This window comes from Colias croceus, chromosome 9, assembly GCF_905220415.1.
Source record: "Colias croceus chromosome 9, ilColCroc2.1".
NCBI lineage: Eukaryota > Metazoa > Arthropoda > Insecta > Lepidoptera > Pieridae > Colias > Colias croceus.
Genome location: NC_059545.1, coordinates 7,233,903 through 7,257,069, shown reverse-complemented (window position 1 = coordinate 7,257,069; position 23,167 = coordinate 7,233,903). Strand labels below are relative to the sequence as shown.

The following is a 23,167-nucleotide window of genomic DNA, read 5'->3' as shown; positions in this document are numbered from 1 at the left end:
TTGGGTGGAATTAGTAATCGACTGTCAAGCAATGTACCTACTAGAGATGGTGATACAAAAATTGTTATGAGTATACTACCTTTGACCCGCTGGCGGAGAGTCCATTTTGCCACTATTTCTATTTTTTCTTTTCTTTAAAATTTGTATTTTTTTACATGGTAGCAAATAAAAAGTTTTCTATTTCTACCTCCTGCTATTTTCCACATATTCTGGTATATTATATTTTCTGAATGTGGATGAAAGAGTCTTCTAATCATTTGATAAGCGGTTCTACATTATTTATTAAGAGCATCCCACATGTAAGAGCTTGAAGACCTATTGAAACCGGGATTTTTTTTCAAAAGCCTCGTGCACAAGTCTTAATATTATTTTTTCAGAAAACGATTTGTTTACATTGTTTGATGTCCTATTTGTACTCACATATCCTTGACTCTTGTGATGGCTTCGCAGAAGAGTATTTTTAAAATAACGTTATAATAGCAATTCTAAATGAAAATACGGTTCCAAAAAGAAAAGCGAGACGATTTATCTCAATCTTAACCCCTTAATGAGCCTCTGTAATGAAATAAACGTGAACATGACGTGAAAAAAAGGTTAATTTTATCAAAAAATTAAAAAAGTCATTTAGTAAAAGTATAAAATACTTGTTACTCACAGACAGACGCGAAAACCATTAATTTAGATAGTGTTTAAATCTTTAATACTTAAACCTAAAAGCTTTTGATCCTTTTCCTATCCATTGGTTGACCTAGGGAATGTAATTCCCGAGAGCAAAGATTCAGACAGCAGCAAATTTTTAACATAAGTAAGGTTATAATTTAGTACAACTATATAGAATCGTAGTACAAAAGCATCCAAAAGCCCTTAACTGCTGATTATAAAGTTATTGAAATATAAATTAAAGCGAAAGTCATAGCTTAAAAGCAGTCATAGTAGCTTAACGACGTTTTAGGTAAGCATTTTATTAATAAATTAAAAAAAAATCACAAAATAAAAATAAAAATGCTAAATTACTTAGTTAAAAAGTCGCTATGGTATGTTAACGGCCGTCTTGTCCAGTAAAAAGTTAAAATTTTCAGATAATATGCTGAGCTAAACGAGAAAAAGTTAATTTAAAAATAAATTATAACAGTGTCTGGTTAAAAACTATTATTTATATATAATATAATTAAATGTCGATCGATGTATCTCTCAATAATTATTCTAAGTGTCATAATTTTTAAGAAATAACGATTTCCGTCTTTTTTGTCATTTACTCGAAACTCACTTCGTTGGCTTAACGGCTTTCTAGTTAAAGGACGGCAGAACAATTATTGTGGATGTGACAAGATGCAAACTAGGCAAACAAGTTTTGAAAGAAATAGAATCTTGTTCTGATTTTAACAATATATAAGCATTTATAAATAATAGTTAAGTTAAATTAAGTATGTTTTATTTGTAATGTGTACAGTATTTATTTACCAGCTTATTCTAACAAAACATAAATGGATCATTCACCAAACCGCGAACAATCTGCAATCGAATTAATTGGGTAACTAAAGCTTAATATCCACAATAGTAATAAACAATTTTGCCGTATAAGATAAAAGGCCTATACAATCAATATTATTTCAGCCATAGGGGTCCAATGTTTCGTATAAACGAAATAAAAGTGCTAGTAAATCTAGTTGAAAAATATAAAACGGTGGTATTAAATAAGAACACAAATGCTGCATCAATCAATGCAAAGGATAGGGTTTGGGCAAAAATTACTAAAGAATTTAATGAAGGAGATGTAAAGCATACAAGAAGTGTTGAAAGCCTGAAAACTAAATGGGAGAATCTTAAAAAAGTGGCAAGGAGGGCATCAAAGAATATAATAGATTTAAATTATAATGAATTTGATGAAATCACCAATAGAGTGGTTTCAATGATACATGAAGCTGATAACAGAGTTGAACCAATAGAATGTGCTTCATTTCTAGATGGTAAATAATATAATATTGTATCTAGTTATATTAAAATTATATTTAATTTGTGTTACCATTTCATCATATTCATTACTTTTGTTTTTAGATTGTGATAATGAAATAAAAGAAAATTCTATGAATTACTGGGAGGATGACAAATCATCAGATGAAGGTGGTAATTATTTCTCTTTCTCTCTGTATTCATATAAAACTATCCAAAAAAAAATGTTATTAATGTAATCATTTTTAAATTTATACCTCTTTCAGACAGTGCTCGAGAATTAGATAGGTAAAGTATAATTATTATCATTATATTGTTAAATGACATTCAGTTATATTTTGTTTGTAAGTTTAAAGTTTATATGAAATCATTTTAGAAAGGCAAGATCTACAAACTTTTCACCACAAGAATGTGATTTACTTTTGAAATGTGTAAAACAAGAAAAGGACATTATATTCAGCAGGGAAACAACCAAAAAAGCCAATGATTTAAAAAGCTTAGCTTGGACAAGGGTGAGTTTGTATTTGGTATTATGTATAATATTAATATTATAAATGCGAAAGTTTGTGAGGATGTATGTGTGTGTGTGTTACTCTTTCACGCAAATTCTACAGAACCGATTACAATGAAATTTAGCACACATATGGAGAGTAACTTGGATTAAAACATAGAAATAGGTTTTATCCTGGAAATCCATTGAGAACGGGAACTATGCGGGTTTTTCTTTCAAAACGCGGGCAAAGCCGTGGGCCGAAAGCTAGTATTAAAATAATAATAATTATTAAGATTATATTATATTCATTAAACTGTTATAGATTGTAGAAGAGTTTAATAAATACAGCACAAATGCAAGGTCAAAAAGGGTTCTGAGAACAAAATTTGAAAATATGAAAAAGATCATGAAAAAAGCCAGTGTAGATGAATATATAAAAAGGTTTGGCAGTGGTCTGGACTTAGATAATAGGGTAAGTGAATATTGTTTTAAATGTATAGTATCAATTTAATTTGATATATTTATCAGTATAAAATAAGAAAAAATAAGTAATTTTGTATCACTGATCTAATTATGTATTTAACTTCAATTCGAATAACATTTTTTTTTCATGTATATTAAAATCACATTTAACTAAATTCCTCTTTAAAAATCCACACACACACTATAATTTTTTATCATATTCCTAATACGCCTACTACACACTCGACGAGTGGAATGGGAAGTACGCAGAGAGAAATGCAGACAGAGACTTAGTGTGGCCACGTTACTCGTCATGTCACTCGTCGTGCTCATCGTCCTGCTCACTGCTTCCTATTTTGTCGGTTTTTGCGCGCGAGTCAAAGAACCGGCAATACGAGGGCGAATGCCTGGCCACCACTGACCTCTATAACTATACGCTGGACAGGCTACTGCTGTCATTTTTTTGTGCCTATTTGAAAATCGCCATTTTGGCGCTGACGGCAACAGTGAGGCCAGTGAGGGGGAATGGAACTAATACTTGTGATGTAAAACAAATGGTTTATCATCGATAAAAACTTTTCTGATATCGACTACAATGATAGAAATATTACCGACACTATTTTTGATTCAGACTCAGATTATCCAGAGGTTAAACCTGTGTAAACAAAACGAAGCGACGAAATTTGTAATCTTATTAGTTCTCAGAACTTTCACCGGGGGCGCTTTGAATCGGCACAGCAAATAGCTGTCATTTTGTATGTGATAGCCAGTCCAGCGTATAGTTATAGAGGCCAGTGCTGGCCACATACTCGCGTGATCGCGATTCGCATCGAGCGCTCGCGAAACACGCACACGTATGCAAAATTGGAAATTATGTCGTCGCCTAGCATTAAAATGGTCAAATGAAAAATTGTTAATGTTTTTTATAAATGAGGACGACGACTACGATGTATTTTTACTATTAATATACAATTTTAATTTTTACTATATTCTTGTTACTACATTGATATAATTAGCTATACTAAAAATGCACAGTGCGCACGCTGCCACCGTTTCAACGTCCATTTCGTGAGACAAGGCAAATGACAAGTGAGGAGCGTCGCGATTAATCGCAGATTAATTAAGTAGAGCAGTATGTGGCCAGAGAGGGCAATGTCGCGGCGAATAATGGCAGCGCGATGAGCAGAGCGAGGAGCATAGTGTGGCCGGGGCATAACAAAATAGTGTAATAACAAAATAAATTTTCTATTACAGCCATTCAAATCAGAACCATTGTTTGAAAACAAAATGGACGATGAAGACTTGGATGATATTGACCGTAGTGACCTTAGAACATCACCACTACAGAATAATGATGATTGCATAGATCCATTACAATTTGTTATGAATGCTGATTCAGGGATTGGTGGGTATTTCATTGATTAAATGTTATAATATAATTTATATTTGTTTAATTCTTCAAAACATTCAAAAGTATTTGTAAATGGCAAAACATTGTATATGCAATTTACAAATACATTTGCAATATATTTCATAAGAGTGATGTTCAATTTAATTTAATTTAATAGTTATCTATATTTTAGCTTATTTATAAGGGTACTTTTTAATTATTTTAATTTTTTCAGGCTCGACAAGTTACATGGCACCTTGGAATGAATTTGAAAATAAAGAAGTTGTGAAGTTGAAGCTAGAGTTACTTAACTATCAGTTGGAAACTGCTAAGGTATGATATTTTATGATTTTATAGCATTTTAATAAACATAGAAGAAAAAAGTAGGTTATTGTTTTATTGTTCAATTATATATTATTGAAATGAGACTTATTTAGGCGCGTTGAGAGTAAAATTTCAAGGTTGCGTTGTGGTAATACCGTCACGTCATTGAGAAAAGCGACGATTTTTTCTTTGATTTACCAAAGAAGTTTCACTTCTGACACGTGTGCTCGTCATTGTGAACATTTTTTGCAAAGGACATTACATATACTTAGTCATTACATCAGAATTCAGTTGTACATAGCCCTAATACACCTTTTTGTTAAATATGCTTAAAACTATGTTATGTTACATACATAACTCTTTATCATATAAGTATATATAAATACATTAACAAACTTAAATTTCAGCTCAAAAGAAAGAGATTAGAAGAGGCAATAAGAGCAGAAGTTGCGGAGAGAGAAGCGAAATCTCTCGAAACGTCTCTTCGATTGCGGACCGCAAGACTGGAAGCTGTAGCGGCAGAGATGAAACTACCAGAAACACATCCTGCTCTCGTTTATACGGAAAAAGAAAAACTGGCGCAAGAATATTTGAAGTCACATTAATAAATACACTTAAAGTTTATTTTGTGTGTTTGTTTTGTAATATTGAATGATCAAAACGCATGAAATGTAATTCACTTTCCTTTACATCGCACGATGTAGGTGGATCGCTGTCCTTAAGACGTGATACTAGGAGTGAAAAATTTATGGATTTCATTTCGCTGGATTTCGAAGGGAATTACTAAAAAATTGGTTAAGAGCGAGTCAAACTCACGACAATAAAGATTCCGTACAAATTTTATATTTAAAACATTTTTTTTTTTTCATTAACTGACCCCTTTTAACCGCGATATGTGGTCTTGATAATATTTTAAAATACATACATATATTGTTTTACTACTGTGATAATACCTTTGTCCCTTCTTTGTATTTTATACATAAGAACATGAAAATAAAAATACTATCATTTGAAAAGGGTAGGTAGTTTGTATTTAAACGAGTGAATGTTTAGTTAAATAAATTAGGTCACAAAGATCATTAATTATTGGGATTAAGATTGGATGATTGGGATTAATTAATTAATGTTAAAGTGAGCGGCTGTCTGCGAGCGATGAAAAATCCATAGAGTTTATTTATTATAATGGTAATTAAATTAAACCATGTAGGTATTCTAGTATTTCTAGTCGTTCACTTAGAATATAATATAGGTAGGGTCTAGGATTAAAATAAAACGATTGTGTAAATACGAAATTTTGTATATTTACTTGATTGCGTTTTGCAAGACGATTAAATTATAATACAATCAATAAAATTATTTAATATGCCTTTTGTACAATTTCATCTATACCTAACTAAACTACGACATCTAGGAAATATATTACACATAGCTAATATACAACATGTTTTTACATTGATATATTGTATTCTACGCTTAGTTATGGTTTATTTATAAAATACAAGATATCGCGATACCGTCAATTAAGATCCATTGCATCGGCTTACAATAATTTATATAATATTACTTCTCAATTATTATTCTGCCACGAAATCGTTGGTAAATCTTGGAGTATAAATACAATTGGTATGCTATAAAATGTAAAATGTTTTCGAAAGTTCCAGATTTGTCAATATTGATTAAAAATCTCGTTTTACTGGCAGTGTCCATCTACTTTGTAATTTGTTGAACAAAACTTGAATAATTGAGCACAGGCATTCAAATTCTTCACATAAAACACCAAATAATTTAGTTGTCTTACACACTTATTGGTCATAAATTCTAGCGCAATACTGAGCTTTTATAGCCTTAACATACATAGAATGCTTTCAAGGAACATTTATAGTTAAATTTATAATCACTGCATTGGAGCTACATACGTCAGACATAATCATATCCTGCAGACCACTGGAATACGATTATGCACTTTAACAATAAAGCAATAAATTGCTTTTTACTACGAGCACAATTTGTACGCTTTACAACACATTTAGTTTACAAATATAGCTTTATTTACACAAGGAAATATTTGTCTACATGACCACACCTCTATTTTTTATCGTTAGGAAGACAATGATGGAACAAGAATAACATGGTACGTTAGGTACCTACGTATTGAGGTTCAAACATCTCCTTGTGTAAAGTAAGGCTTTAATATTATTGAACGATATTCTTAAATTACAATTGATGCAAAATTGTATAAAACTGGACGGACAACTCAACTCACTACAGCAAATGAGCATCCAGCATCTAAAATCATTTTTTATGCATTCCATTCTGAATCATAAATTGATAGCCTTTTATGTTTTAAATTCCTAAAACCTTTGACCAATGTTTGCAGAATCAAAGATCGGAATTATATTGCTAACATTGAATATAAACTATTCGCATTTTGTTTTCATTAGGCAGTATACTCGATGTATAAATTGCGCATCATCATTTGTCTTTGGTACCGGCCTTTTTAAGTTTTTGGAGGAAAACCAGCTTCCTCGGTGTCCAGCACAAATCCTGTCATTCCCTCAAACCATGTAAAATATCCAAAATAAAATCATCCTTAAGTACACACGTCTATAGCATCATATTTATAAAATCTGCGATCAGTAGGTTTTTCTTGAGTTTGACAAGTATTTCCTTAGTCAAAATCCATTGCCCAACCTCAACCCACCGATCAAGACGTCGAAAACTGGAGCATCTAGTTCTACTGAATATTGTCTGCTTGAATTCCATAAGCGTTTCAAATCCATGGCATAAGCAGGAAGAGTTTATAGTACTGGGAGAGAGGCGCCGTGGGGAGCGATGGGAGTAAGAGGAGTTAACGGGGTACTTGTCGTGGAAGGGGGGACTGTAGTAGCCGGAGTGTCTTGCGGTGGTTCTGCAGCCCTTACTAAAGCCCTTCTCAACTCTTGTGCTCTTGCTGCGAGGGTTCTAGCAGATTCCGCCATTTCAGCTACGGCACTCGCGCAAGGGAATTGCTGCGCTGCCGCTTTCGTCTTAGCGACGGTTGTTGCCAGTGCATCTGATAGAGCGTCAGAACATCGGAGTATTTTCGCTTTCAACCCCGCGTGCTGTGCACTCCTGAAACAAGATAAATGGGTTATGAATATCTACTCAATTTTTACTAGAACTTATAGGTAAAGTAAATAATTAGGTATAATAACTATAATGAGTTTATTATAAATATTTCAATAATTTGTTAATATCTATTGATGGTATCACGATAGTTCTGAGTAACATTTCAAAACATTCGGCGTAATATTACATCAAAGAAATAATTCAACACACCTATGCACCGTATCGCCAACATGCACAATCCTGTGCGCACTTAGCACGACGAACTTTCCATGCGCGAGGAACACGTCTGGCGGCTGGCCCATCTCTATAGTTCGCAAGAAGGCTTCTACTGCTGTGGAGAGGTGGGCGCCGTATGTTGCGGTCTGCGCTGCGTAGAATGCCGCTAGTTGCCTGTCGTCTGGAGGCAGGCGGGTGGCTGCTGCTACTGCGCTAACCTGTGCACAAAGGGGTATTAAAGTAAGAAAAAGTAAAGTCGGTAGAGATCTATTCATACGAACGTGTTTAAATGTCGATACGCAAGCTCTACTTGGGAATTTAAATCTACAATTCTAACAAAACATATTGTCCTTTATCATCGTATACAAGTGCACAGTTTGTATAATAATTACCTCGCCAGCATGGTCAGCATCTCTGACTAGAGCGTCGAATGAAGCTCGCAGCTTGTCAGGTAAAGCCGCTCTGATCTCCGCGTTGCGACGGCCCACCGCTGTTCGTGATTCTAGCCTCACATAATCGTATTCTTCTGTCCATTCGTGTTCGGGGACTGTAGCTGATCGTCTGTAAATTTTAATTTTACTTGAGTTGCGATTTTAAATACCTACATATAATTATAGGCTAGGTATACCTATAGCTATTGTTTTAAAATTTCTTGCTAATTTCAAATTGTTTTTGTTTAGTAGTAAAGTCGCTAGAGATTTAAGAAGTTAATAATAAGGCCAGTTAAGTTAAGGTTTTTCATGTAAGTGATACAACCATCAAGAGCCTAACTTTAAAATATTGACATTGGAAAACAAAATAGCACTACAAGTAAGTTTACCTGAAGAGCAGTGACGCGTTTCCATGTATAAACGAAGCAGCGCGTCTCACATCTTCAGTGAGCGACCTCGCACACGCCACGAGCTGGTCGAGCGCGTCCTGCGTGCCGTCTGTGGGCTCTCTGTCCCGCTCCAAGCGTTCTGGCGCCCAGTCGCCTGCGTCTAACGCGCTTGTCGCCTCGTGCGTGATGCGTTCTGCGTCCTTTAGCGCTTTCACCAGCGGCCGTAGCTTTACTGCGATACCTGGTAGATTTGTATGATTAGTTAGTGAGAAAAAGCGATTAAAGCATAGTCTAGAAACTATGCTACTTATATTTTTAAGAGGAATAAGATTTACAACTAAGCAATATGTTAGTATCTAATGTCCAAAATTCATTTAATGCTTTGAAATGAATTTTGGTCTTTTTGGACTTGGATTTTTTGGATTAATTTTATATTCTGCATTGACTTCTATTAATCTCTTTTTATCTACAATACACAGCACAGAACATTCATCAATCCCTGTTTAACTGCCACACTTCTATTTGTCTACGAACTATAGGTACCTGTTTTACCGAAAACCGAAACCATTTTGTACAGTATACTTGCTTACCTTTATCTTGTGCATCGTGCGCGTTAGCCAGCGTGGCGTCCGCGAACACGGCGAGGTCGTGCAGCGCGGCGCGCAGGCGGGCGCCGGCCACGCGCACGTCCAGCACGCGCGCCCGCAGTGCGCCGCGCCGCCGCCACCCCGGCGACACGTACGACAGCAGCCGGGATACCGCGGCTGATGCTTCTTCCTGTACATTATAAGTAATAAATAATTAATGTATGGTCATTTTGGTCTGGCTATGATCGGGCAAGGGATAGTGTAAACGGAAACCGTATAGAAGTGTAAATTTGTTTTTACTGTATATTTAGAACTGGTATAAACGTTTAATGTGGTATTGCTGCGGGCTTCTATAATAAAACAACAATGACTAATTCCTTGTACCACAGAAAACTGAATAGTTACTACTTTTTTTAAACTAAAATTCGGAGAATAATTTTGTAGCAGCTAACTTATAATTTTTGAAACAGAAGATCATTTCAATATATAACAGATAAAACTTAATTAGCTTCTACAGAAAAAACATACACAAGGTAAGTATAACATATGAATCAAATCTGAACTCACTTGTAATCGTTCAAGCGCTTCCAACGCTGCATCACAGGGCAGGGGCAGAGCGCGCGACCGCGGCACATCGTACGTGCTTGACGCTGAGTGTACTGAGCTCCCAGAGTTCGCTGAAGCGCTTGACGTGGCTGAGGTCAGCGAGCCGGTGCCGCTGCAAGCTGAGTCAGCGCTTGCGGGTCGAGGGGCTCTCGGGGCGTCGTACCAATCAGCCGTAGGGCGGGGACAGTCGTACGTCCCGAGACGCTGTACAGGCATAGGTGCTCTGGGTACATCGTAATGTGAACATTCTTCGATCTAAAAATAAACAAAAATTATATTTTTATTAAAGTCACTCCGTCACGTCTCCGTCCGTGAAGCCACAGGTTAGCAGGATGGTACCTAATCAAAAATTTATCTTATAGAATGATATTGTATTATGTATTATCATTGGGATACAAAAGGTTCAATAGTATTCAATTACGTTGCTTTTCGAGTAATTACACATAGTTTTCCTGTTTATTGCGTTTAATGACGTATTCATTAGGGTGTACGTGATCAAATACTGTCCGAATTTGACGCGTCACTAAGGAATTAAAAAATAACTCAGTTTTCGAAACTAAACATAGGTGAATTTCCTTTTAAGTGTTTATAACACAGCAATTGGTAAACATAATTTACTAAATAGGTAGTTACCTATATGATGAACTTATCGTTAAAAAATTTCCTAAAATATTGACTCAAATATAATTAAGGGTTTCAGTCAAAACGCTCTGACGAGGAATTAGGAAGTTGAGTTCGTTGCGCTATCCATTAGGTTTCAAATTAGCAGATTACTGTTCAACACTCTATATTAAAATACATGCTTTATTCGATTAATCTGTCTTCTTGTTATTAATTGATTAACTATAATATAAAATGAAAATTACGGTATTGTGTAGTATGTACGTACTTAGGCATATAATTTAATGAGTGCTTTACAAGGACCTTCCAGAATCAAACAGCAGTTACTTTATATTTTTTAAAGAACAGAAAAAAATAGATTTAATAAAGCATTTGAATGCAATGAATATTTAGCCCTTACTTTGGTAAAAGCTGGAGATTGTTGAGCCGGCATTGGCTGGTGAGCGACGGGCGCGGGTGTCCGCGTCCGCCGCCTCTGTGCCGTGGAGCTGGCATCGAATACCCCGGCCACTATCCTCAAACGGTTGCCTGGACATATTCCCTGGAAAAAAATGTTATTTTAGTCATTTTTAAGTACTGAAGAAGCAGGTGGTGTTCTATTGTCATAGTTTACACAATATGTTTTCTACCAGGATAATTATTATTGTACAAAATAAGGTAAATATTTATTTACCTTGTTTTAAGAATGAGGCAGCAATTTTAATCAAAAACATTATCTTTATTTTAACTAAATTTCACACAATTTGAGGTAAATTATAAAACTCAGATATGCACAAAATAAGAAGTATTCTGCAATGATGTACCTAAATGAAAAATCTACGTTCAAAGGTAGCAAACGAAAAGCAACAAATATGAAGGAACCACTTATGTGGAAAATATAACTTTTTGGAGAGCTTTTGCGGTGAGCAGAAAAAGTTGGCAAGTTACGATTAAAACAACTCGTGTTTCTCTATAAGTAATGTATTAAAGAAGCGTTGATTTAATTAAAATTCTGTAGATTGCTATAATTTTATACTTTCTGTATTGTTTGTCTTTAATATTAATACAAATATGTATTTACTAAATCGTTTTGAAATATTTTCAACGTTAAGTTTACAAGAAATAACTATTAATTCCGCTGAAACATTCATTGAAATAAATAGGACATTATTTTCAATTTCATTCACAAGGAGGACGAGCTTTTAAACATCTAATTTCGGACCGGTAAGTTGTTTATTCAGGACAATATCTTGCGGTAAGTTCAATGAACAATAGAATGGAGTTTCTTGCCGGTTCTTCTCCGTAGATACCTACTGCTTTCCGAATCGGTAGTAAATGTTAAACTGTTATGACGATTCAAAAGTGCTTCTAGAAGTATAATTGAATAAATAATTGTTTGAGTTTGAACAGTGTGTTTACCTGTCTGCCTCTTAGTGAGCAGAGCCACCAGCCCTCGCTCCCTCCCGTGTTCTGCTCCAGTACGGTGAGGAGGTCGCCTCGTCTGAATGCCAATTCGTCTGGTGACTCCGCTATGTTGTCGTACAACGCTCGCGCCATGCACTGTAACAAGAAAAAGGTTTTGTTAGTTGGATATCATACAAGGTTTAAAGTTAGTAGGTAATAATATACAAACAATTCGCAATCACGTTTAGAATTTTTTTTGCAAAATTTTTTTTTTTTTTTTAATGGTAGAAGAAGGCAAACGAGCCGACGCCTTGCCTGATGGTAAGCTAAGCGCGCCGCCCATAGACTACCGTAACTGGGTTACGGGTGTTGCCTACTGGTTAGGGGTTTGGAAGGAGTTAGGTAGAAGGGGCGAGGATGGGAGGGAATGAGGATAGGGAAGGAGAGGATGGGTAGGGGATGGGAAGGGATGTGGGCCTCCGGACCCCTCACTCACCGTACGGAACGCGACAGTAAACTGTCACTATGGCGCCGATATTCTGTGAGGGTGTGGTACCTTCCCCGGTGCGAGCGTGGCCCAATTCGTGCCGAAGCATGCTCGACTCCCACTAACAAATTAAATTTGGAGAGTCCAAAAATAATCCAATCTACATAAACAATATTTCCATATATGAAAACCACATGATAAATATACACACTTTATTCTTATATAAAAGCATTGCCGATTTCTTAAGATGACTGAGAATAAAATTACATATATTCATTAAAGCTCTAAATATAAACGCGAAAGATTATCCCTCTTAAATTTTCTATGCAAGAGCGGTCTAACTAGCTTCCTCATACGGGAAATTTGAATACCTTATTATAAATTTAAGACGCAAGGTTCGTTTGTGCAGCTATTTGAAAGTAGGTTAATGGAAAATATAAAGTAGTTATTCTTTGCGCTATTTTTGCAGAGTACAAAGTGCTAATGAGAAAGAAATCTGAAAAGAAATTTTCTTCATTATAAAACACGGGTACAATGTTAATATTTTAAAGAGTTGAGATAAAATAAATGTTTTCTAGAGAGGGTGCCGCTACCTATAAACCTAGTTGTCGGTTAAGTGATTGCTTAACCGACAGGAAAGCTCTGGAATTTACTCGATCGCAACACACGTACAGTGTGCACTCTCCCGTAGTGCTTCGTAAATCCAGATTTATTAGTTGAAGAATTGAGTATCAGCTCTACTTAACCTAAATACTTTCAACCGAATGGCAAAGAATTCTTCGTGAATCTTAAAGATTTCAGTGGAAATGTTTTACATGAATGAATTTGGACGCATTTCAGATTATTAGGCAATTTGATTAATGGATTGAAAACAGGTTAAATTGCCACTAGAATAATCATATAACCGATATAAATTGCGTAATCAAGTCACCGGTCACCTAGGCACGCCAATTTTTCGAACAATTTTTGCACACGAAAATAAATATAACGTAGGTACGTAATTTATTGATGGCCTATAACTAGCATAACGGGTAACATCCGAGATTTATTTGTAGGGTTAAACGAACAGACACGCTATTATTAATAGCCTTCTTATTAACATTTGACACTTTTGCACCCTCTACCAGGCGCACATGTTTCGCATAGAGCTTTCAACGGCATCTATTAAATTTACATCCCGGCAGTACGGGAATATGATTTATCGAATCACTATTACATTTATGTAGAGGCAAATTTATGAAATAGGAAACTCATTACAAAATAATTATGCTTCAATGTTTCATTTTAATAACAAATATATATTTAGCGAACAGGTACCATACAATACTTCTTTCATTGTAATTAATTTCAGCACAGCAGCACTGAATAGATGTTTATTAATTTTAACTAAAGACATCTAAGTAACTTCTTATAACTTTATCTACGCCACTAAAACAAGCCTTACAGTTATTTAGGTAGCTTTATAGTTAAAACTAATAAATGGACAGACAGTTATATAGATAAATTAAAAATACAACTTGAACATAGTTATCAATTTTCATACCACCTAGAAGTAACTTCAAGGTGTTGCGTCGGTGTGCGCGCGCAATGTAAAATTTCACTCTCATCATTTTTCTCCATCGCGCCAAAAGAAGTACATAACTACAAAAATTTACAACTTCCAGTTTCCATATAACATTCTAAATAAAAGTTACATAAGTGTATTAACCTAAAGTCGGCGTAACATATTTTGTAAGCCCGTCATAGCATCCCCGTCGCGGGATAAACTTTTATTGGCATGTACGGCACAGCTGCAGCGGAACATTGTCCCAAATCTGCCGATAATGACAGATTGCATTGTGCAACATAAGAACGTGGGCGATGTTGGGGTAGGCCATGTCCGTTTCCACGACGCAATCGTTTATGCAACTGATACGAACGCTATCAACAAATGAATAGCGAAGATGCACTTAAAAAAATAGAGCGCACGAGTCTATGGGTAATATGGGCATTTTTTTGTCATCTTAAATTCTGCATGTATTATAATAAATATATTTAAAGTCATCCCATTTTAAAATTTAAAATAAAATAAACATATAAATAGCCGTAATAACTAACCCCTTTTTTGGATGCTTTCCTTTGGCTAAAGCTTTGTCTGCTACATTTGCACATGTCACAAGGTTTCTTCCTCAGTCCTCGTAATAAACCAAATAATTTAACACTCATCACCATAATAATTATTATTAACGCATGCGTTTCAATCGAATAACCACAATATACTGCACTAGTGCCAAACAAAACTCAAATATATGAATGGGATACATTCGAACTGGTTTGAGATGAGTCATCTTGCGTATGTCTAGTGACGTCTCACCTCATCTATATAAACATGCTTAATAATATGCTATTATTACCTTATCTTAACTGTAACATGTCCATTAATGAGAATTATTGAATGAACACATAGGTAGTATACTACGTATAAATTCGATCGTGGTTGATAGAAAAATAATCACTGTTTCATCGAAATTCGAATTGGAAGAACTCCAGAAAAAGAACTATTAAAATATGTATGAAAGTTGTCGAATATTTTATTGTATGTAAGTAGTAAGCCGCATTAACTGCAGTTCTCAATCATCTATAAATAAATTGGCGAGATCAATGATACCTTTTATTCTAATAGTAGGTATTCCTATTAGCTGATTGCAAACCGAACCATACCCCTATAAAGGTTGTTCCTATCTTTGTATGGTTCGTTCGTTGATCGTAAAGTATGACAAGGATGCTGCAAGACGGATTCATATGAATCACGGCGCCAGAGTTCGCGGAATCAATGCTATTTAGCCGTCAGTACCGCCGTTAAGTCGTATCGCACGTACCCATGGTCGATGAGGTCATTGACTGACTCTATTCGTTGATAAGGGAAACGTCTCAATGGACGAGGGTAAAAAGGCTGTTTGTAATACAGATGATTAGTTCAATGATTATAGAATACTCTACCTAACAATAAAAATAGTTTGTCATTATTTCAACTATACAGAAGAAGTAAAAACCTATATTAAAGTTCCTGAGAACCTTAATTAATTTTGGTTAATCATAATGCATTGAGCTGAAAAGGATCGTTGTAATTAAACGCATTATTGGTGCATTGTCGCCAATTATATTTAGGTATACGTATTGTCGCCAATAATATTAGTTGTTGCATTTTGTAGAACACAAACGTCACATCTTCTGCGAAGGATCAATGTACACTGTGAACTAACTTCCTTTGCGCATGAGTTTAAAACGTAAGGACACAAACTGTTATCGGATCTTTCTTAGAAGACCTTAGCAACCGTTTGCGGAAAGTATAATAGAATAAATAACCAAATACTCATAAAATAAATAATAAACAAGAAACCTAAATGTGTTTGGCATAAAATATATTAAACTCGTTGCGGTTTGTTTCAAAGAAAACAATAGTTATCTCAATTCCTTACAATAAAAAACTTTTTGTTAAACATGAATAATAATAATATCCAAACATCCTTAAATACTTTTCTTTGTGTGTGTGTGTGTGTGTGTTTTTTATCAAATTTTAATATACTTAATTAAAGCATAAATTTGAAAAAAAAATCTTATTTTGTCAAAATTTGTTGCTAAGTTTGTGCAGAAAGGGCATACCTACCTATTGTATTTTATCAAACATTTTATTCGTGTTATCTCTTTAACAAGATATATATTTTGTAGTAGGTTACTTGTTAGTTGTTAGTTGTTACCCACTTGCAAACAATCATTGTTTGTACTATTTTATAACCTTAATACCAAGGTTTTATAAACAAGAAAAACTTATTTATTTGTAACAATGCAAATGATTCGTTACAAAACAGTTCATAAAACCACAATTTTACTGAATGATTAGTACACCGTTTGTTTTTGCGGTTATTTCGTTTGCTAATACATTTAAATAGATCTATTAAGAATAAACAACTTCTTATTTGAATCAATAAAATTATTTTTAAAGGAAAATCTTGTTCATTGCATAATATTTTCCTTGTATAGATTATAGAAATAGTAATAGAAAACTGTTTATAAATATTGCCAACACATAATATTTATTCAATGTATCTATATTTGTAATTTTGTAGTCTTGTTAATTTCAAAAGTGCACATAAAAACAGGCATAAAGAAATCACGATGGGTTGTCCAGTCATCCATTTCGACGCCCTAAGTACGCCGCCATATGGCGAGTCGAAAATCAATGAGAAATGGGGTCTCAATGGCGGGCGGTGACCTACGAAGGTCGGTCTTCTGTAGTACGCAAGGGAATAACGCATGCGTACGCTGATCAAATAAGTTTTTCTATTTAAAGTGGCTAAATATACATTGATAAACGAGACGTTAGAGAATGGTCGTCATTTTGATCAAAAAATGTCTTACGCAAATAAATCCTTATTAAGTGAGTATTTAAATGTTTTAATTTTAAAAATGTATAGAGTAGCGTATATACCTAGTCTATAAGCAATTAATACGAAATTCACTATATTATCACCGAATAGACAAGCTCTAACCGGGTCATACGAATCTCTCTGATTGAGAGGCTAGATAGAATCAACGGAAATTTTAGCAACAACCCAATTTAATATCAGACTAAAGTTAGCTACAGCTCACGCATAGTTATAATGTAATAAATGGAACAAAATAATATGTACCTAGGTATATGTAAATGAGGATATTACAAACTACGCATAGGCGAACAACACACCACAAAGGCAGGTCAGCTGTACCTACATAATTAGTACCTAGAGTGAAACATTTTCGCTCATTAAGCACTGGCTAACTGTGACCGAAATAGCCTGGTAACGTTCGATGTAGACTTGAAATCAACAATAGAAATTATTGGTCTGCAATTCAATACTGAATACACGATCCGGTAGATGCAGTACGCAATTTGGCGCCGCGTCGTTTTTAATCTTCTGTTCATACTTTTATTTTGATTTCAAATTATTTGATTTGCTAGCAATTAATTAAATATAAGTAGTAATTAGTGATTTTAAACGTTATTCACATTGTTGAAAAAAAAAAATATGTTTATATATATAGGTATTGTATAAATATAGTTATCAATTATCATGTATTATTGTACAAAGTACTTCCGAAATATTTGCAGTCTCAATTTGAAAGATAACATTTAATTACATGTTAGCCAGAAAACCGGTTCGGTTAAGACATAATATTGATACATTTTTAGAAAATACAACATGCGACCGCGTTTCACGTTTAAAATCAGGAAATACGGACAACCAACTGACCACTTAAAATAGTCATAATTAGCGTCGAAGCCATTTTAATATCACGTCATTGATGTAGACGGCGCCAGACATATCATTTACAGACCGCATACATTTTAATTAATATATTCCTTTTTATTTCAAAAGGATATTGAAAACAAAGAACGCAAGGACTTTATGAAACAAGTAACCATTTTCCAGTGTGTACAATGCATCGTTAACCAAAGCTGGACTATGATTACGCTGTCGACTAACACAAACCGAGGAGGCTAGTAAACATTGCATTTTAAAATCTCTCGTCCAGTTGTTTCAAAAGGTTAAGAAAAAGAAACAACAGAGACGTTATGCCGAGAAAATTTGAGTGGAGTCGAGTGCACGACTCCGGTGCGCTGGTCGCTTCGGTCTGAATGGCAAAAAACGTCCACGTTTAGTACATTTTAGCGACAGTCGAGTGAAGTTATGTAGATTGAGGGCGGCAATCAGAATCACAGATGACACGAGACGCATACGAGTGTCGCATAAGTAGCCATAAAAACGCGACCACTTGTAGAAACTCGAGAAGATAATCGCCGGAGATAATGAGTTCGTGCACATATGGAATTGCATACATGTCTATGTGAGTGGTTTGCGTTTATTGCAAAAACCACTCAAGTGACACCTCGTGTGTAGAGTAAGGAACCATAATTTTAAAAGTTTTACGTAGGAACATAATTAATGTAATTAAATTATGTAATTTATAAATTATATTAAAGTTAACAAATCTATTGGTATTCCATTCTGGTATGTTTTAGTGTCACTGTGAAATTCGTTTTGTATCGAGGTGCAACTATTTTATAGCGTTGGTCTGCACAGTGGCAGTAGCTTGAAAGGCCACAGGCTTTTGAACTGAAATTGTGTTTAGATTCACTGTTTTGTGCAAACATAGACAGCGTAACAATTGTGTATGTTTAAGCCTCATACACAGACTATAGATTACACTCATTATAACAGAAGCTCGCCTGAATATGTTAATGAAATAGAAGAATATATCGTTCAGACTAACAAACTATTAAAAAAAAAATGCAGGTAATAAAAAGAAAATAACCAAGTAATGTTTTGGAACTGTTATAATGCATGTGCCAATTGTTTTCTTAAACCAAGCAATTCTATTACGTCCCGCATTATAAAATATGTCACATGCACAAAGTTCCCGATTAAAATTTTAAATTGCTCTCAATTTATTCATCAAGGGAATTGAATAAAAACATCGCAGCACCAAGTTTGAGTACCGAGAGGGGCGTGTTGAAAGGACCTCCTCTCCGCCAGAGGGTGAAGCCGAGCGAATGCGAAACTAGTGATGCAATTCTCAATCAATATCTGTAGATAAGCGAGTGTTAAATGAATTTAAATTTTAATCAACGTTACTAAAGGTTTCAATTTTTCATCTTTCTCTCCCGTCTCTACATAAAACGTTTTATGCAACCGAACTTTGCAGATAATTTAAATGTCGTTGTAACGAAAATTATGCCTTTCAAAAAAAGCATTTTATGCAACGGATTCAAATAATAGTACCGGTACATAAAACGCAAGCTTATTTTATGTGAAAGGGAAATTAGGGCATTTCCAAAATAATTATAGTTAACATAAAATTTACATAGAAGCATAAAACAGTTGAAGCAGCATGGTTATGATTTTAAATAAAACTTGTAAAGCGCTCGCCAACAGTTTTACGAACAATATAAATAGTATAGAAATTGAGAGCAGGGGAACGTATTCAACCTGATGCATAATACGAAATAGCCAATCAGTAATTAAATAAAACGAAAACAGTAATCGCTTCCCTCTGTCCTCTTTTCTGTTACCCAATTGTGAATGATGCCAACCGATTGGACACTTGTAGCTTGCTGGTGTCTGATTTGGATGTCAGCCAAATGCTTCCTATACTTTATGCTCAAGTACCTTTTGAACTCCATTGCGGGTTATTGCTGGTGACATCGCTCGCTGTTCGAAGCGTTTGTGCAAGAAATGTTTCAAGATTTACGATGTTGCAAGATTTGTAATAAACAATTCAATGTGTATTGAATAATTGATTATATCCTATCAGTACATGTTTTGGGTTCCCTTGATCTGTCAAAGCGATCGTTGTATAGTTGGTTGATGATGAATAAATTTTACAACCTGGGCAGGACTCAAAAGTCAATTAGGTAGTCAGGACTAATTGACTTTTGAGTCCTGCCCAGTTTTGACAGAAAAATCTTGTAGTTTAGACTATGCAGAAACATAAGTGCAGTAAAAGCAATGTACCTATCGTCACGACTCCCTTTATTATTTATTACATCTCTTTTCACAATTGAGTAAAGGGTTATCTTCTTGGTTATCATATTGTATCAACGATTATGATAATTACATAGATAATTATGATTACTATTTTACATTTCTCAACATTGTAAGACATTAACGTAGTATAATCTCGTAATTACAAAACACTTTCATATACTTCAAACACGAATGTTTCATCCAATTGATAGAGCACGTAGAGCACAGAGAGTGTTAGCCCTTGTTACTGGCGGCTCACAAGTAGCAAGTTGAACGACAGTCCTCCAACGAAACAATTTCGTTGTCCCAACTGCTCTCTGACACTTGAGTGCACTGTGCCTGATTAAAACTCGTCCGGTTCATTCTCTTCGCTTTATTTATTTAAGCATAGCGTAAACCATCTCTTTAAATACAATATTTGTTTGAATATTATTTTTCCTTTCAAGTCCAAAATATATTTACACTCCTCTGGACTATGCAAACAAGGCATAAGCTTTAAATGAAGATACCTCTAGACTTTAGCTTTAAAAATGCTTAAAGCGTTACATTTCACTCGAATATAATACCGGAGGTGACGAAACATGATCGCGATGGACTGACCCAAAAAACGTTGCCTATAGATTCCGATTTCAGTAAGACATCCAATAACTTATTTATTTGAGACATTACTCAAAATGAGTTATATGAAATGATAATACATATTTATTGGTGAGATATTCTCTTGAGAATTGTGATGCATTGGCAACAAAGTAATGGATGGTTCACTGAAGATATTTTACGATGTCGTGACTTGTTGTTGCAATTTTGGGATTGAATAATAAAATAAGGGGTAACGTAGGAACATAGATTTAGCATTAGATGGGCTAGACAGTGCTGTATTATGCATTGAGTAGCACCCTAGGGGTCTAGACGAAGCAGATGTTTCAAATTGTCCGAGCAATAAATGGTTATGTAAAAAAAATATATGTATGAAGTAAAAAAGTAAAATATGTAGTATAAGTATTAAGTATATAATATATAAATTCAACGATTACATTTCATGTCTGATTACATACATGGAACATAGATTTTAAATAAGTAAACATTTTTCTCGATAAGACATACCTACCGACACGGATAATTTATTGTACCTACGTAAATTCTCTTGTTCGTACCTATTTTAAAGTATATTTTCCTATTCAAATACCAATCACAATCAATATTAAATAACAATTTGAACTATAGAATTTCCTCAAAGTATCACAATATCCGCCGATAGAATGTCCATTAATATCGAACTTATATTGAACTATCAATCTCAAGATTATTCCGCTGCCTGAAGCGATTTAGATTAAATCTTTGTAACTTTGAGGTGAAGTTTGGAAGCCGGTGTCGGCAGACAACTTAATGGCACCTCAGAGAACATAGTTTCGTTCACGCAACATAATATTGCATGCATATTATAATAGTTATTAATTACATGCATATGTGCTAATGAAAATTACTATCATTTATAATGCAGTTAGAACTACAACCATATTAGTTCGTACTCTATATTTATAACAGTCTAAAGTTAATGTACCTAACTCTACTATATTTATAAATAGAGATATACTACTCAATATAATTTAGAGTAACTGCAAATTTTGTTCGCATTTAGAAGTAGGGGTTTGGAATTAAATTTATTTTACGTGAATAGTATAAACCAAATACGAAAATTTAAATGAAAATGTTCAAACACACGCCCGCTTTTCAATGGCGTTCAGCGGCAGCCACGACTCACGAGCAAAGTACTTTTTGAATTAACAGGTACTATCTGCATTCAATCCGACTCATTCATTTAGTCGTACTGTTCATTTTTAATCATTTCCTCCCTCAAATAAGCAGGTTTTTGCTTTCTGTACAAATAATTTAAAATCGAAATACTCACAACGACTTTTCCGAAAATGTTCCAAACAATCCATCTGTTATTTTAAGGACATAGATTAAGCACTATTGAACGTCTGCCGAAATAGAAATTCCGGATTGTTTGATCAGCAAAAAACGACATTTCTCTTTACCGAACATTCACAAAATGATTTTCCGAGCCGCGGCCGTTACAATACGGCGTGTCTTCTTCGCTCCCCCGGGCTAGGCGTCGTCTCTTGACAGGGATAAATCCTGCGCCACCCTCGTTTTTATATCCACTCTATATAGCTAGACGCGGCCAACTCATTACTGTAGTTTTATTCCCCTATTGCACAGTCAAACAATGGTATAAAAAATAGGCAACCATCATTTAAAGACATAAAAGGCTATATGTGAACCCTCTTAATAACAATTGAAGATCGGAACCCATATAGGTTTACTGCCCCATTGTTCTTTGTCCGAAAACCGTTGTAATTAGCGTCCCCATCCCGATAGCAACAAAAAGGTGCCTTATTTAGTTGCTCGGTCATGGGGCTTAATGAAGTTATCTAATTTTGTAGCAAAGTTTCAAGAGATATTGTTCTGAGCGTAGGCTTGTACTGATTGTGTAAGTTTTACAAATGAATGGGCAATTGTCTCAAGTATAATGCGTTCGTAGTGTTCAAACAATCTATTATAATGTGACTTATTAATTTACTAATGAGTGGCATTGTCTTCTCAATGTTTAATTTCAAATCTTGTTATCTTCAGCATAAGAAAAAGTACAACAGATTTAAATTTTAAAAGAGAGAAGTTGTATATAATTGGATGCAAGGAGGCACTTCAGTCCCCTTTCTGTCCGTAGATGCTTGTGAAGTCATTCCGAACCACTGCAATTTACCACATTGTCACATTGTCTTTTACCGTCTCAGTTGGAACGTGGCTCGAGTGATATAATACTTGCTATGATTCCTCACGTTAGAATGTGGTTAATACTTTTAACAATTACAACATTCACTACCTTTGTACGGCAAAAAGGTACCAGTAAACAAGATGAGTACCTATAATATATTCATTGATTAGAAAATAAAAATGCATTGACTGTTATTAAAATAGAATTTACGGTTTAGTCTATGACTAGTAATAAATATGACATAGGTACATACTATAGTAGAGCCATTTTAATAGGCAACATTTGACAGTTCAACAAAATTCAACAACGTAACCTAGTAACGACGACATAGAATAACATGATATTTCGTTTTGTTAGAACTGCACATTTGCTTAACTTTTTTCAATTACGATTACAT

The 23,167-nt window shown here is 34.6% G+C and overlaps 2 protein-coding genes across 7 annotated transcripts in view; one reads left to right on the top strand and one right to left on the bottom strand.

Moving 5' to 3' along the window:
• Positions 1-1,303: 1,303 nt before the first annotated feature.
• LOC123694365 (myb/SANT-like DNA-binding domain-containing protein 4) lies at positions 1,304-5,243 on the top strand. Of its 2 annotated transcripts, none has more exons than XM_045639784.1 (9): positions 1,304-1,531; positions 1,615-1,967; positions 2,056-2,121; positions 2,217-2,238; positions 2,327-2,462; positions 2,766-2,915; positions 4,160-4,310; positions 4,531-4,628; positions 5,027-5,243. In XM_045639784.1, the coding sequence occupies exons 1-9, from the start codon at positions 1,485-1,487 to the stop codon at positions 5,222-5,224; spliced, it is 1,221 nt and encodes a 406-aa protein (XP_045495740.1). In that variant the 5' UTR covers positions 1,304-1,484; the 3' UTR covers positions 5,225-5,243. The 2 variants fall into 2 exon arrangements, with proteins under 2 accessions (XP_045495740.1, XP_045495739.1); XM_045639783.1 differs by having other exon boundaries at positions 2,056-2,124.
• Positions 5,244-5,900: 657 nt separating this feature from the next.
• LOC123694413 (breast cancer anti-estrogen resistance protein 1) overlaps positions 5,901-23,167 on the bottom strand; it is a 50,823-nt gene continuing 33,556 nt past the window's right edge. For 4 of the 5 annotated variants that reach the window (XM_045639843.1, XM_045639844.1, XM_045639846.1 and 1 more), the window contains exons 2-9: positions 11,976-12,116; positions 10,978-11,118; positions 9,918-10,211; positions 9,354-9,540; positions 8,764-9,004; positions 8,336-8,504; positions 7,938-8,161; positions 5,901-7,730 (exon numbers count right to left, since the gene is read on the bottom strand). In XM_045639843.1, coding sequence (XP_045495799.1) covers positions 7,418-7,730; positions 7,938-8,161; positions 8,336-8,504; positions 8,764-9,004; positions 9,354-9,540; positions 9,918-10,211; positions 10,978-11,118; positions 11,976-12,116 — 1,710 coding nt within the window. In that variant the 3' untranslated portion in view covers positions 5,901-7,417. Of the gene's footprint in view, positions 7,731-7,937; positions 8,162-8,335; positions 8,505-8,763; positions 9,005-9,353; positions 9,541-9,917; positions 10,212-10,977; positions 11,119-11,975; positions 12,117-14,544; positions 14,681-23,167 lie in introns of those variants that run through there. The other variant, XM_045639842.1, reaches the window with a different exon arrangement.